The 16,509-nt window shown below is 38.4% G+C and overlaps 1 protein-coding gene across 1 annotated transcript in view; it reads left to right on the forward strand.

Annotated features, from left to right (window-relative positions):
• The window catches only part of CUBN (cubilin), a 138,509-nt gene that overhangs the window by 88,586 nt on the left and 33,414 nt on the right, over positions 1–16,509 (forward strand). The window contains exons 40-52 of the mRNA XM_032182345.1: positions 310–507; positions 837–983; positions 1,873–2,063; positions 2,754–2,937; positions 4,215–4,389; positions 5,426–5,604; positions 7,205–7,414; positions 7,852–7,992; positions 9,776–9,961; positions 10,167–10,355; positions 11,304–11,510; positions 14,522–14,671; positions 15,569–15,690. Of these exons, the coding sequence (XP_032038236.1) occupies positions 310–507; positions 837–983; positions 1,873–2,063; positions 2,754–2,937; positions 4,215–4,389; positions 5,426–5,604; positions 7,205–7,414; positions 7,852–7,992; positions 9,776–9,961; positions 10,167–10,355; positions 11,304–11,510; positions 14,522–14,671; positions 15,569–15,690 (2,279 nt within the window). The remainder of the gene's footprint in view (positions 1–309; positions 508–836; positions 984–1,872; positions 2,064–2,753; positions 2,938–4,214; positions 4,390–5,425; positions 5,605–7,204; positions 7,415–7,851; positions 7,993–9,775; positions 9,962–10,166; positions 10,356–11,303; positions 11,511–14,521; positions 14,672–15,568; positions 15,691–16,509) is intronic.

Here is a 16,509-nt window from a genome sequence, read left to right on the forward strand (position 1 = left end):
AGCGTTAAACTGTGGTAGGAACCTTAGGACATTTTGTAGATATTCCTCATGGTAAAATAGGCCACATCACTACTACACCATGTAGCACAGGAATATATACAGTCCTTATAGGTCTGTATTTTCAGGCTGTTTAGTCCCAGTCCAAATCAAAGCAATGCTTGAAGAAATGCCTTCCTGTGACTACATAGACATAGTGCCCCCATTCTGCTTAATGACAGGACTTAATGACAGGACTGTCAAATTATACAGGGGAAATGTTCAATTTTATAAGAGGATGCTTTCATTCTTATCTTCTTGTACATCTTCTAGGTGCATGTGGAGGGATTGTAACAACTGAAGAAACACCTTCATTCCTCTTCTCGCCGGGCTGGCCCATGAATTACAGAAATTTTGCTGACTGTGTGTGGCTTATCAGAGCTCCTGGATCCACTGTGGAGTTTATTGTCCTGTCTCTGGACATAGAATCTCACAGCTCATGTGACTATGACAAACTTATTATCCGAGATGGTGAGAAACCAATCTTGCCCTATCCCTGTAGCATGACACAGGGGGTCCCTGCATTGTGAAGTCTCTTGTCCATAGAGCTTAAGTAATCCAGACAGCAATACGAACAGCATCTACACCAGTATTCTTCCTCTGTGTTGAGACATTCTGCTAGTTAAAGCAAAGCTAGTAAAGTCTAGCAAAATACTTGTTCATCTATAAAAATATTTCTCAGTCTGTGAGGGTTTAAAAATCTTGAAAATTACCTGCCTGAAAGTGTGAGAACCACAGCGAACAAAATGCAAAGTGAAGTGGTTTGATTTTCATATTAACATGTCTTCTTTTGATCTCAGGAGACACTAGTCTTTCTCCAGTGCTTGCTACTCTGTGTGGACAAGAACCTCCTGGGCCAGTAAGATCAACTGGAGAGACAATGTTCATCCACTTCGTGTCAGATGGCAGTATCACTGGAGCTGGGTTTAATGCCTCGTATTACAAAAGTAAGATTTGTTTCTCTTCTCCCCTAGATAAATGTCTGCCTTACTGCTAAAAACTGGATAAGGAAAGAAAAAGACGTGTAATGACATTTTTAACATCTGTCTACAATCTATGCCATTAACCATGTAGATTCATTATCCAGGTCTCACCGATACGCATTAAAAATCTCTGATTTTGCAAATGTGAAATTTGCTATTTGTCCAGCAAAGTTATGCAGTAAAGTGTGATTCAAACAGATTAGTTACCTTTCAGAAGTTAGAAAAAGGGCTTGCAAAAGGTTAGAACAGCTCAGCTGTAGAGTGAAAGAGAAATAATTCCCAGCTAGGAGAGGGAAGTAAGTGACTCAAAGCATAGACACAGAACGGAGAGAGACAGATGTTGAGAGCTGTGTAAATTCCTGCAGAAATAACAGCAATTTGCAAAGGCATGCCTTCCACATGCACTTAGGGCTGGTAGCAGATTCCTGAATGAGCTGAGGCACCAAGGAAGGTGTTACAATAACAATGGGCAGCCAGGAGAACTTTTTATTACTGGAATCTATCTTGACAGTAGGTGACAGTGGTTTAGTCCATGAAGCAATGAACTCAAACATCATAAGCATTTGCTCATGCCATGGGAGGTCTTTGGCACAGAGGCCATGCTTACTTTTCTGTTACGTCTGAGAACTGAGTTTAAGCATCAAGATGTTTGGTGTGTGTCATCTTGCAATCTACTAGCTTGTATTTGGGAGATCATTCATTGTGTGCATTGCTCTATGGCCTTCAGTTTTTCATGTGCTTTTCTCTGTTACATCCTCCCATTAGGAGGGAGGTGGGTTTTTTTTGTTTTTTTTTTTCTGAATGAATAGTTGATGCCAATATTTTCCTCTTTGCTTCAACTCCTTTCTCCCAGGTTGTGGAGGCTATTTGCATGCAGACAGGGGTGTGATCACATCACCCCACTACCCTCAAGACTATTCTCCTAATCTGAATTGTTCCTGGCATGTACTGGTAACCTCTGGATTTGTCATTGCTGTCCATTTTGAACACCCTTTCCAGGTTAAGAGTGAGGATGCTTCCTGTAACTATGGAGATTATGTAGAGGTGAGATTATTGGCTAGGTCTCCAAATCACAGAATGGTTGAGGCTGGAAGGAATGTAGTCTAACCCCCCTGCCAAGCAGGATCACCTAGAGAATATTGCACAGGACTACATCCAGGTGGATTTTGAATATCTCCAGAGAAGGAGACTGCACAGCCTCTCTGGACAACCTGTTCCCAGTGCTCTGTCACTCCTTGCAGTAAAGAGGTACTTTCTCATATTGAGCTGAAACTTCCTGTGCTTCAGTTTGTGCCAGTTGCCTCTTGTCTTGTCACTGGGCACTACTGAAAAAAGCTTCGCCCCATTGTTTTGACCCCCTCCCTTCAGATTTTTATGCACGCTGATAAGATTCCCTCTCAGTCTTCCCATCTCCAAGCTAAATAGGCCCAGCTCATTCAGCGTCTCCTTGTATGACAGATGCTCCAGTCCTCCAATCATCTTAGTAGCCCTAAATCCTCAAAGGTGTTAAAGCTTCTGAATCTTAGTGATTTTAGTGTCTGTGAGGGAGCCCAGGCTCTTGGGAGGTGGAAATACCAAACTGAAATAACACAAATGATATTACTTATCTCTGTGTCTTATATTGCTGTGCATTAATTAATTAATCGCTAGGTTATTGTTTTCCCCTATGGCTGGGAGCGTTGAAATGGAGTCTACTCAAAGCTTGCATGACCTTAGCATTTTTTCTTTTTCTAGCTGAAGAATGGGTTAGATGCTGCTGCCCCACCTTTGGTGTCTGGAAGAGGGAATGGTCGCTTTTGTGGAAGCAGCCCCCTTTCTACCATGTACACCACAGACAATCAGCTATTTGTGCACTTCATTTCTGACAGCAGGAATGAAGGTCAAGGATTCAAACTGAAATATGAAGCTAAGAGCCTAGGTAAGTCTAGAAAATAAACATGAGTTCTGCAACTCAATAGAAATGACTTGCAATTTGTCCTCTTAAAGGAGGTTCTTGTTATAAATCCCAACAGACAGGGAAACCTTATGGCAGGGAAAGCTTTGGTGGGAAAGTAGCATCTGAAATAAAGGAGAGCTGTTCATAATTCATGCAGGAAAGGAAAAGAAGCCTGGAAACAAGAACATTATTTTGGACATACACTACCCAGTGCAAGTACTAAGTAATGGCAGCAATGATTTAGGCTAGTATGTCTAGAAAGGTGATAACATTTCTCACAAGTTTTTCTCTCAGCTGAGAAAATAACATTCCCTGCCTGAGCTAACATTTTTCAAAAAATGAAAACAAAAAGACTTAGGTGCCATGGGTAAATTGGAGATTTGATGTTTACAGTTATTTCACTGTATTCATGCCACATACCACTTGGGATTCAAAAGCAGGCCTCCTGCTAAACAGTGTAACTAAACAAAACTAAGGTAACCTGTCAATCTACTTACATTTTAAAGCGCCTGTTTTCCTGTTTTCTGCCTACTTTCCCCTGCTGCCACAAAGAATCATTGTTAGTATTTCTGTCCGGTATTCATAAAGGAAATAGGTGAAGCTGTATAATGCTGTTTCTACCACTTCAGTTTAGAAAGCTTGACTAAAATCCTGTGTTTACCAGCATTGCTAGAACATTTATATATATATATATATATTTTTTTTTTTGAATAAACTATATATATATATTGAATAAATTTATTTATATATATATATATATTTTTATTATTATTATTATTATTTTTTGTCTGACAGAAAGCTGTCAAAATAGAATAAAGGACCTGAACTAATCTTCATGTTTGCTCTGACTGGCATCTCTCATGCATTCATTATTGTCTCAAACAGGCATTTCAAACATTTCAACTTCTGGAAAGCAGAAGTAGGGAAAGAATCACAGAAGCATTGATGAGTCTGATCTGTTGGCTTTCTAGCTTTAAGAATTGGGATAGGAATAAGGCAGAAAACATATTTCCTGCTTGGCTTTGAAGCAATCCAAGGAAGACCTGATAGCAGTTTAATTCAGGGACCAGAACATGTGGAAATGAGGAAGGCTAGGTAAATGATTTCCCACAGTAAGTAATAATAAACAAAAAAATATGTTTTGATGTAGCTATATGACACTGGAAGGAAACTGTGTTGGAATATTGTGATGACTCATATTTTTGATGCCTCACCCACTTCCTTAACATGTTTTTTATTGGCGATCTTTTCTTTCCCAGATTGTGGAGGGAATATTTATATCAATGATTTCAACCCCAGTGGATATACAACCTCCCCCAACTATCCGGACAGTTATCCCCCTCATGTTGACTGTGTCTGGACCATAACTGCCCCTAATGGACATGCAGTAGAGCTGCAATTTGAAGATCAGTTTTACATTGAACCTTCACAAAAGTATATATCCACATTATTTTGCCTGTGTTTCTCCAGAGACTTCATTCTGATTTTTCTTTCCCTGTTGCTTTCTCTAATTCCTCTCAGAGCACACTTCCAGATTTACAGCCAAAAGGGATTATGAAATTTTTAGAATAGATCACTGAAGCTATCAAGTCACTGGTATACATTCCCAGAACTTTGCAGCACATGGTAGAGATAAATGTAACAGACAGAGAGGAAGCATCCATTGTTGAAAGGTGTTTTCTGTAAACATCTGTGCACTCTAGTCCTTTCATATTCATATTTTCATTGTGACTACCGACTAGTTTTAAGTCCAATGGATTACCACGATAAATATTTGCCTCCCTCCTCCATTGCCTGTCTGCTGAGTTGCAATGGATCTGCATGTTTTGCACATTGACCCCAACTCCCCTCCACAAAGCATAAAACAAGACCTAGTTTTCAGCTGATGTAATTTCATTGAAGCCATGTTCAGAAAAAAATGGAACTGGAGAGAGAATCCTAAGGGTGTCCTTCCTCTCTGACTTCCATCAATGTCCTCTGCAGGCTGGTACAACATTCTGAAGGCAAAGCTGTTGGTTAAGATGTTTTGAGCCTTTCTATGTCCACCTAAGTAGGCCCTTGTATTTGAATTTTTATTCCTTTCTTATATCTGTTCCTCAATTCATCAGTTATCAACAGACTTAATAGGGAATAGCTGCTGAATCTGAATTCTACCAAAAAACTCATGTTAACGATAGCCACAACTACTTTGCTAGGGCTGTTCATACTCCTCCAAAGGACAAGTTTCTGTCAGATCTGATCTGATCATAGACTGGGCTTTGGATGAATCTTTGTCAATGTTTCTAACACTTTTATTCACTGAAATATTAGAAGGCTATCATTGATCATGAACTCGTTGATTCTGTCCTCGTGTCACTGCATGGAAACTGACTGATCTAATTCACTACAGCTTCACGGCTTTGTACCCTTATGGAATTAATTTAAAACAACTACTGCTATACATTGAACAGAAAATTCTCTCCTCTTCTAGTTGTACTTCAAGTTACCTAGAGCTACGTGATGGTGCTGATTCCAATGCTCCTGTTCTTGCCAAGCTTTGTGGAAGATTGACCCCAGGTTCACAGAGATCCTCAGGAGCTGTCATGTACCTGAGGTTCAGATCTGATGACAGTGTCACACATGTGGGATTCAATGCTAAATACTCAATCGGTAATGCTTGCATTTATCCATTTCTCATTTTAGAAAAGACTTTGGTCTCAAATACCATTTTTTTGAAATGAGGCTTCAAACATGTATAAGAGGTGGACTGACCACCACTTGCCTCTTTCAATTAGCATTAGTGCTAATGTATCAGAATCATCATATAGGTTAAAAGCAACATGTTCTATATCTAGCAGAGATGGAAATTATGGGAATAGGAAACTGATCATATCTGTAGAAATGGAAACAAAGACTGGGTAATCTCTTGTCAAAGACAGTTATCAAAGGGGCAATAGTAAAAAGGGCAAGGCAAGTGAAGTCATGTAACATGATTTAACTTCTAATATGCAAAATTAGCATCACTTTCATGAGCAGGAACCTGAAGGTGAATGCAAAAATTAGCAGAGAGTTAGCAGAAGAACAACTCAGGAACATCTGTATACAAATTTAAATCAATGTATAATAACAATGGTGCTAGACAAACAGGGGCAGCACAAAAATGAAGTGGAAAAGGAACGAGTAGTAAAAATTGTTATGTGTAAGCTGGAAGAAGAAATATTTTTAAATTATTTGGTCTCAAGCTGCAAAAACAAAACTAGAAAACACCAGTACAGATCTAAAATCAAATAAAAAAATAGTATTTTAACAGATTCAGAAAGAGGGTACATTTTAGTTTTTGGTAATAATAATCTCTGCTGGTCTTTGAAGGTTATGTTAATGTCACTTGCATAGAAAAGTCTAGGACAGTTAATTTCTCAAAGGCAAAAAAGTAGACTGCGTTTTATGCAGGAGTTTGCTGATTTGGTTAATTTCAAGCCCTAAGGCCAATATAATGTCCTATGATATTTCTGAACCTGAAAACTGAAGTGACTTGCAAGAAAATGTTGTTAGTATACTAAGCTGCAGTTTATAATGTATTTATGTATCCATAAAAAGATTTAAACTATCATTTCATCTGCATGACAAAATCACTAATCACTCAAAGCAGACAGTACATACACTATTGTTATTGTCATGAAAAGATTGTATCTACCAGACACACAGAATATACTGTAAAATCCAATATATTCCACCAGGGAATATTTGCTGGGAGCTGTAGTATTGTGAGTTTGTATCTGCAGATACCACAGATAAATGAGTCATCCGAGAGAAAATTAAATATTAAATAGTTGTTTCCTGAATTGTGCAATGGTTCCTTATGAGAAGGCCTCACAAGGAGTGGTATACACTGACCATTAGATATTCTTTTAGTCTTTTTCTGAAGGGTGTTTTTTTCTGATAAATATTCACATGAGTAGAGATAAAATATAAGCCTTGAAATCTGTGAGTTTATTCAAATTAATGAGAGACAGGACAGAGAGGAAGGGATGCTTGCTATGGAAGGGTGTATATGACAAAATAAATAAGTAAATAAATAAATAAATTGAGGACTGGATGAATTAAAAGGAAAATGTGGAATATTTTTGGTCAGAAAGCAATTCCCAATATATAACTGCAGTTATAGAATGAGTTGCTTGTGCCTTAGCTTTAAGTCTCGAGTGTTCTTCTACAAACAAGATTGTCTTTCTGAAGTCATTCAAGCAACCAAGCAATGTTCTTGCTTTTGCAGCTCCCTGTGGCGGTACAGTGATGGGACAAACTGGCATCATTCAAAGTGTGGGGTATCCTGACCTTCATTATCAAGACAACCTGCTGTGTGAATGGTTTCTGCAGGGGCCCAGGGGCCACTATCTTACCATCACACTGGAAGACCTAGATATTCAAAACTCCTCTGAGTGCGCAAATGACTTTGTGGAGATCCGAGAATATAGTGCTTCTGGTCTGAGAATTGTTCCTGTGTTTGTCATCCCTTTCCTAATAATGCTAAGAAACCTCAGCAAAGGTTCCTGAAAGCATTCCCCATTGTGCAAAGTGTCCCTTTCAAATGTACAGAGTTTGCTCCCCTTTGCCTTGCTTGTGGAAAAAAAGGCAAACAAAACCCTTTTATTTTCCAGCAATAGTTTGATTTTGCTAGTTTACTCAAGCCTGTCCGGTTAACTGGAAAGTGATCAGAATCATAGAATCATTAAGGTTGGAAAAGAGCTCCAAGATCATATGTTCCAACCATCCTCTTACTACCAATAACACCCACTAAACCGTGTCACTAAGCACCATGTCCAACTGTTCCTTAGACACCAGTATTGATCCTTCAATGTAAATGGAAACAGAAATAATATCTTTGATATCAATTTGTCTTTCTCTATTTGATTTTTGCAGGGAATTTGCTGGGCAGGTACTGCGGTAATACTCGCCCTGACGCTATGGATACCTCTGACAGTTTAGCTTATGTCAAGTTTGTTACTGATGGATCAGTAAATGCCCGAGGATTCAGACTGCGCTTTGATTCCAGTGCTGAAGGTTGGATTTGTAATGTTACAGTTTAATTTTGGGAAGGAAACACACCACACACCATAACTGAACTAGTACAGCATACATTGTAGATCACTTATTGTTGGAGCAATGTATATTTGCTCTTCAAATTTAACTCTAGGTAAGGTATGAACAGAGCTCTCTGATCACTGCTTAGCAAAAACTTTGCGAGACAAGCTATCTCTGTAATGGATGTTGCCTTGAATGGTAAGTTTCAAACAGCAAAGCACACTCTTCTGCACTTTTTCTCCACAGCAGTAACTCCAGGGATCCTTTATGTTATTTCGTTCCTCTAAGGCTAGTGGTATTCTAAGATTTCCCTGAAACAAATAGTTTGGACTTAATGCTTTGGGTTGTTTTCTCATTTTAACAGGAATAATTTCTTTATTCTCAAAACAAATGAGTTTGGAAAAGGAGGGAGGAAAAGGAGCTGATCATGTAAAAACTCCATTTCTGACGGAGAGTTCTCTTCCATAACAAATATGTCACCACAAATCATCTCTAGACTTGCAGAAGCACACTCGGATAATGCAGTTTAGCATACCAGATTGTTTTACCCAGAGAGTTTGCCTTTCTAAGAAAAAGGTCTTTCCAGGCTTAACATCAGTGATGACGATAAGATAAAAAGAATCAAAAAAAACTGCAGAGACATTAAAGTTGGAAGGGACCCCTGGAGAGTGCAACCATCCTGCTCACGCAGGGCCAGATAGAGCACGTTGCCTAGGACTGTGGATAGTTGAGTTTTGAGTGTCTTCAGGGATGGACATTCCAAAACCTTTTTGGACAACCTATTCTAGTGTTCTCCAACCCTCACGGTGTCCATTGCCTCTTGTCCTAAACACAACAACTTCACCAGGACTAAGGATAAAGTTCTATTCCTGTTTCTCACTTCTCTTATATATATTCTTGGGTGTCCTTGCAATGCTTGGCCTGGCAAAATCTAGCTACTTTAAAAAAAATTATTTGCAGTAGTGATCTTGAAAAATCTTCTGCAGTCCCTTTTTAACTCTTTCCAGCTCATTTAAAAGCTCAGCTGAAAGTTTTCTTATCCTTCATCTTTGTTTCTGCAATAAAATAACAGACTCCCACTGCACTCCATTAAACTATCTCTGTATTTTAAGAAGAAACAAAGAATAAATTGGTAAGCTTACACCATTAATATCAGAAGGAAAATGCACTATATACCCAAGATCTTCAACTTTCTTTCATCAGAGTGAAATTTGATACTTATAACAAAGATGGAAAAAATACAAAATAACTGTACTGAAAAAGTGTTTCTTTAAGTCCTTGATGTCTTTTTCTCTACCTCTGTTAACCAGCAGTGGAAAAATCCATCCTTCCATTATTACTCACTTTAAGGCCCTGCCCAGTCATCTTGAAGGCAGAAATGTCTCAATCCTGCCACAGTGAGAGGCTTGTATTGCTTGACATCAAAGCCTGTGGGTCACTCAGGCTTCTGAAGTCTGGCATAAACCCTTCAGAGAAAGGCGTGTTAATAATTGGATCTGCTATGGTCTATTATCATTCAACTTTTATGGCTGAATGGTAAAGACTGACAGGAGCTCAGCTGATTAGAAAAACATATGGACAGGACAGGCATATCAAATCAAGCTCTCAGTATCTCTTTTTCTTTCATTATTAATTTTTTTGTTGTTGTTGGTGGTGGTGATGGTGGTGGTGTTTGCTTTTTTTTTTTCTTTTTTTTTTTTTCCTTTGAACTCTATAAGCAATGCCTTACTCTGAGAAGTGTCCTAACATTTGGGTATTTCAGCATGTGGTGGGGATTTTTCTGCCCCTGTTGGAACATTTACTTCCCCCAACTATCCCAACCTATACCCACATAATCGAGTGTGTGAATGGAGGATCACAGTGGAAGAAGGACGACGTGTCACCCTAACCATTAATGATATGAAGACTGAAGAACACTGGAGGTGCTCATCAGATTATATGGCTGTGAGTATTGTGTCTGAAGGCAGAAAATGCTCTTCATAATCACTTTATGGAGTATTAATGGACATAGTATAGCTGAAAGGTAATTTATCTGAGTAGATCTGGGAACTAACCTGCTGTGAGAGATGTTAATGAACCTTGTATTAAAAGGGTGAAGCAGTGTTAACATGATACAGTAGATGTTCATAAAATGTATTTTGTTCTCAGAAGAGTTATTTTAACCCAACAGGTTTACAATGGCCTCAGACAGAACTCTCCCCGGCTGGTGAAGCTGTGTGGTGAGGTAAATCCAGGCACTGAGGTAAAATCCTCTGGAAACACTATGAAAGTCATTTTGGTGACAGATATGTCTCATGCAACCAGAGGATTCAGTGTCTCATACACATCTAGTGAAGATGCAGGTAGTATATATGTTTGAATTAAATTAATTAAATGATTAATCTTTGATGACTCATTTCAGAGCTAAAGTATTGGTGCATATCAAAAAAATGACCTAGGCAGCTAACAGATCTCTGATATCTTTTTCTCTCTGTTATGTTGCTGGATGTCACATGTATGTCACATCTTTAATTAAGTGAAAAGACTTGAAAAAATGGGAAATCTCTTGGAGTTAGGGACTTCAAATGAAAAGAACAACCGCTGTTATGGATCACAGTCCTTACTTTTACTACTGATTTATTGTTTTGTACTTAATCTTTAGTAAGAGATGGACAGAAGTGGGTTTATTCCATCAGGAGATCCAACAGGCATAGTGCCATAGACAACTTGAATAATTCAAGTGTTTCCTTATTACTCAGGGGGATAAATAATTTACTGTAGCTTGTGAAAGATTGCTGCTAACCTACTTTTGCAAGCTCATCCACCAGGGAGGATATAGTTGGCAGAGCCCTACTACTACAGTCTTGAGTCTTTCAAACTTGGTTTGTTCCCTCCACATGCATCCTACTGTAGCATGAGTGTACTACACTTGAGGGTATTTTCCAGAAAAATCTTGTTTCGAGTTTAGAATTAGGTAATGGGTATCTAATTGGAGCTGTGATGGGATTTTTTCAGAAAGTTAAATAATATTTGTTGCATTGATGGTGCTGTTGAAATATTTTGGTACTATGAACAATCTTTATTTCTTCATTTTATATGTGTCTTTAAAGCCTTGCCAATAATTTCCAGGATGCTAGGCAAGAATTCTCTTGTATACAGCAGTAAATTATAAAAAGGAAGAAGGTAGAACAATTTCTGATCTAATCAGTACATGTCCTTGCTGATATGAGCACATCAAAATGAACAAGGACAGAGGTTCCATTTGTACAAGAATTGTTACTATTTTAAAATAAATTATATTGTTTCTGCAGTGTGTGGTGGAACTCTGATGGGACATACAGGTGGGAATTTCTCTACTCCTGGTTATGATGGTGTCAAGAATTACACAAGCAAACTGAACTGTGAATGGACCATTGAAAACCCCTCCCATCACAATTCATCCATATATATCTCTTTTGAGGATTTCCACTTGGAACATCACCAGGACTGCCAGTATGACTATGTAGAGTTACGAATAGGTTTGTATGCTCAACAGCATAACGGATTAAGTTTATCAAGATTCTGGTTGTGCAACTGTGTTTGTTCATATATATTTATTTATAAATATATTTATATTTGTAAATATTATTTAATTATAAATATTTATATTCATATATATTTGCAGAGGCTGATTGTTGTAGGATCTGTCCATTTGAAAGGGTGTCCATGTCCTTATGCATGCCTTCCATGTTGCCTCCTTGTCCAGGGGTTGGATTTTACTGACATTGCAATCAGTGCACAGATCTAGTCACTCTTTCAGGGGAGAAAATGCAAAAGTGGCATGCAAATCTTTGGGGAATTAATTATTCTGTGCTATCCTAAGCTATCTCCAGGGATAGCAGGAGTGAGTTAAAGAATGCTTTAATTATTCATACGTTCTGCATTCCCCACTTTTGTACTCTATAAGGTGTGTTTCCAAAAACAAGTTCCTATTTCCTGTGATACTGGATCACTAAATACAGAATGAAGCATTTCAAAGTAAGAGCAATCACAGGACTGATGTACCAGTAATATTTCTGCATGTTCGAGAATCTTTAGCTATCTGCAATAACAAGCAACTGGAAATGTCATATGAAAATTGCTCAGCTAATGCCAAGTGTAGTATGAAAGCTCCAGCTGTCTTCTTCACTAAAAGGATGAATCGGAAAGTCCCAGTGAGAACAGATTCTAATTTACCAGGAAATTGCTTCTGAAAGGTGGGGGTTTGAGAACAAGACTCTGTTACATACTCATATACATTCATTAGAATGTGAGCACTTGGTTGCATTGCGTTGGTTTGTCATTTGCAGAGCCATAGCATGCATTGCTGCATAGCCTAACAGTTCCCTCCCAAATATGCACTGGAACTGTGAAATAATCAAAAGAAAACTCAGAAGAACTTTTGATAAAATATATCTGATTATTTACTCACCTGTTCCCACTACCCTCACTTTATTGTGAACCATAGGCCTTCAGGCAATACAATCAAAAGAAAGAAGGAAAAAGGCAATCTTATTTTGCTCTGCGGTTTTGTCTTCTAAATAGTAATGTACATTTTGGCCATACTAATGGGACTGCAGTTTCCTAAAAGCAGCCTCATGTCATAGGCAGAATGCCCTAATACTGCTCTGTATGACGACAAGTAACCTGCAGTAAGCAATGAGATACGGATGCTGCAGAATATCAGTAAACTCAGATAGGTGCTGTTTGAGACTCCCAACACAGCAGATGTGAATTTGGGGAAAGCTCCAATTCAGCAGGGAGTTACCTGGGAAACCTATATGAAGCTGAGATGTGTAAAATTCTTCTGAATTACTGAATTACCTCTACAACACACTTAATTGTAGTGTATGGGCGTGGGAGGGAAGGACAGAATTGACTTTATGTATTCACTGAGAAATATTTAAACCAAAAAGAGAAAACAAATATTTAAAATTTCTTAGGGTAAAGCTTTATGTGATGTTAGGTTATCATTCATATGTAGTTTGTACATGGTACTGCAGTTGAACATATTGCCACAGCTGAATATGCACCTAACTGTTGGGTTCAAGAGAGAGTTCTTTGTTGTTTGCAGAAGACTTTCGATTTTGTCTTTCAGACCATTTCTTTTTAGTTTGAAACAAATCCCGTGGCACACTGGGTCTTCTATTTACACTTTCTCTTTATCAATAGTCTACATCTGTGGCCAACTAGCTATTTGTGAAAGCAGTAGTTGGTGGCGACACTTTCATACTGTACAAACTGAATAACCTTGGTCACACAAGTCATGTAGTCAGTCACTTCCCAAAAGTGATTGAAGTGCAAAAGAGAAAAAGTACGCTTCATCTCTTAATGCTCAAAGTAGTTTTTTTCCCCAAACCATATTTTACCGTGAATGTCTTCTGCTTGTACAGCTCAGTATCATTTTTAGTGCAAGTTAACAAGATAGGTTTCACCACTTCTCTGTGTAATTTTCTTTAATAGAATTCCCTTATATGTCATCCTTTATCTCTGGGGCTCAAGGCATTTCAAATGGTGGGCTGTGTCACTGTATATGACTGAAGGATGAAGCTATTCAGCCATGTTACTTGGAAGAATCGTGTTCAAGCTTAGAAGAGTGCCCAAAATTTCTTCTTCCTAGCCTCCTGCCTTCTTTGCAACAACAGCCTGATACTTGGCACAGAGCTAGGAGTTGCTTTTGAACAGAGATACACTTTTAAGACTAGCACACTGCAGATACTAGACAAGCAGATTTAGGAATGGCATTGCCTGCATGTCTTGAAGAATGCTATTACACTTACTTTCCTTCTCCTGAGCATGTGTCAGTAATAAACAGAAACTGATACTTCTGCCAACATGATGGAATAAGAGCTTACAGCAACATGAAAAAACATATAGCATCATGGAAGTACAACTCTGTGTGCTATGCTTTCTTTTTAGGTTTCAATGATTTGAAATGTTGACATGTTTTGTTTTTTTTTCTTTTTTGCCATACACCGAACAGTGTGTACAGCTCTCTGGGGAAGAGTCCCCCATGATTAATACAGCAGTAACAGCTTGTTCATGGATGAAGCACATCTCTACATAGTAGAAAGCTCAAAATCTGTGTTGACCTTAATGAGGATGCCATGAACACAGGCTCAATAGGCTTCCATGCAATTAGGTCTTTGAGCCATTTCTTCCCATCATTCTGCCCCAAAACTGCTGTAGATCAGTTGCTGTGTTTTCAGGTCTGATGGGTCATATTAAACAAAGATGTGCAGGATGGCAGGGAGAGGAGAGAAGCAGCCCATGGTATTAGAAGGATATTTAATACAGCATTGGAGAGAACACCCTCAATGAAGAGATCTAGATGCCACCAATGAATGGCAGCACTTTACCCATACATGTAACAATCAGATAGTATTGTGTGATATATACTTTTCTTTGTTTTCTAGTTGAAATGAAATGCATGTTTCCCCTATGTATTCTTTTACGTTATTGTAGCTGTTTTAGGATTCAAAAAGTCTATTTGTTTTCTTTCTTTGCTCAGGGGATGCTGATGGAGAGCTAATAGCCAAACTCTGTGGTCAGGCTGCACCATCAGTGCCGCTAGTAATAGCTGCCCCCCGGATTTGGGTACACTTTATAAGCGATGAAAACGCAGAAGATAAAGGATTCTGGGCCCACTACACGTTTGAAGGTAAACGGCTCGAAAGACTATTGGCCTTGATGACTGAGGCACTGCTGGGGAATGCTGGCATTCATTTGGTGACACTACAAATTCATACAGTGGGATCAGCTCTCAAAAAGGTCCCCAGAAGTTACACAGTTCCTGCCACTATTTATATCCATCTAAAGCAAACATATGCTAGCAATTAACTTTCAGATTTATTTTCTGTCTCTCTGTTCCTATTCCCTGAACCACATTTGAGTTTTTGCAATGCACTGCAACACTCAGAACAGCTGGTTGCTCTTGGGAATAGGGATGTAGCAGGTAACACCAGCCAAGTTTGACTTACTTCAAACCGGCTCCAGACTGCCAGCATGGCTGAGATGCAGTCTGCTGCTCGAACCTTTGCACTCATTTTGAAATCCACTTAGAGCCATATCAGTGCAAATTACACCACTTTGCCATTTACAGGCCAGCACAACTATTCTTCCTGTCACAGCTGAATTTAGCCTTGGTACTTATCTAGACACATCAGCAACTTTTTCACTTAATTGTGTTGGTCCAAGAATGGCACCAGTTTGCTTAGGAGTCTGAGATAAATGAATGGAAGATATGGCAGAAGAAGCAGCTGTACATGTTAATTGGCAAAGGTTTTGCAGAGCTTCATTAAGAGCCAGAAAAAAAAAAAAAAAAAAAACAAAAAAAACAAAAAACAAAAAAACTCTCAAGGTCATTCCATCTGTTTATTCTGTAATTCAATGTCAACGATTTTAAGATTTGAACTTTCCCTGATAATTTTTTCATTCTTGCCTATATCAGTCCAACTTAAATACATTTTAGTACTGTTTCAAGCTGAATAATACTCCAGCCATATGCTTATGGTGTTTAGTTCCTAAAGTGTATTGAATTATCGTTTTTTTTCTTCAGCTTGTGGTGGTATACAGTCAGGTGAAAGGGGAGTTATCTCAAGTCCTAACTACCCAGAGCCATACAGCAACCTGAATCACTGCTCCTGGTTGTTGGAAGCCCCTGAAGGTGCAACCATCACTGTGAGTAAAAAATGCCATGATTGTGTGTGCAGCTGGAAATGAGAGAAGCACCCTCTGAATCTTGAGGAAGATGTTTGAAACAATCTGGAAAATAAGAAATCTGAAAGAATTAAAAATCTCCCCATCAGCCTTATCTAAGGCAGAGGGAGAAACAAAGAGATAAAGCAACCAACCTAGATTGCGCTTTTTGGAAAATAGAAAGATCCCTATCTAATTTAACCTCAGGCCATAACAATGATTTCTACTTTAAAAGGATGACTTTCTCTGTATAAGAAAATTAAAATAACTCATGTTATTAGATGCACATGGATATTCTCGCTATCATGAGAATAACCTGAGGCATGATGTTTTTGCATTTCTGCGAAATAGTTACAAGACACTGGAAAGTTACTTCTGGGTCTTAATGGCAAGTCTAGAAGATAATATGATTGCTTGTACAACTTACATCAATGAGGCAGCACCCTTATAACCTAATAACTAAAAATGAGCTGCCTGAGGTGCCACTTCCTTGAGCCACACTGCTGAGAGAACAATCAGAGCACCTTTAAAGCAGTGCTAAACTTCATTTACTGAATTATTTGACGGATCCTTTGGAAAACAACTCTAGATAGTGATATTTGAGGTCTAGGCAAAAAAAAATAAATAAATCTGGAAGGCAATTTTGTAAAAATGCATTGCAGATTTTCACTATTTTCCCTGTCATGTTTTCTTTATTTACAACTACAAAGGAATTTCTTTGAAGTGCAAATCCATAGTCCTAATTGTTCTGTTGCATGATATTTTGATAACTGAATAGGTATTTGCTTATTTATAGGGAAT

Source organism: Aythya fuligula, chromosome 2, assembly GCF_009819795.1.
Source record: "Aythya fuligula isolate bAytFul2 chromosome 2, bAytFul2.pri, whole genome shotgun sequence".
NCBI lineage: Eukaryota > Metazoa > Chordata > Aves > Anseriformes > Anatidae > Aythya > Aythya fuligula.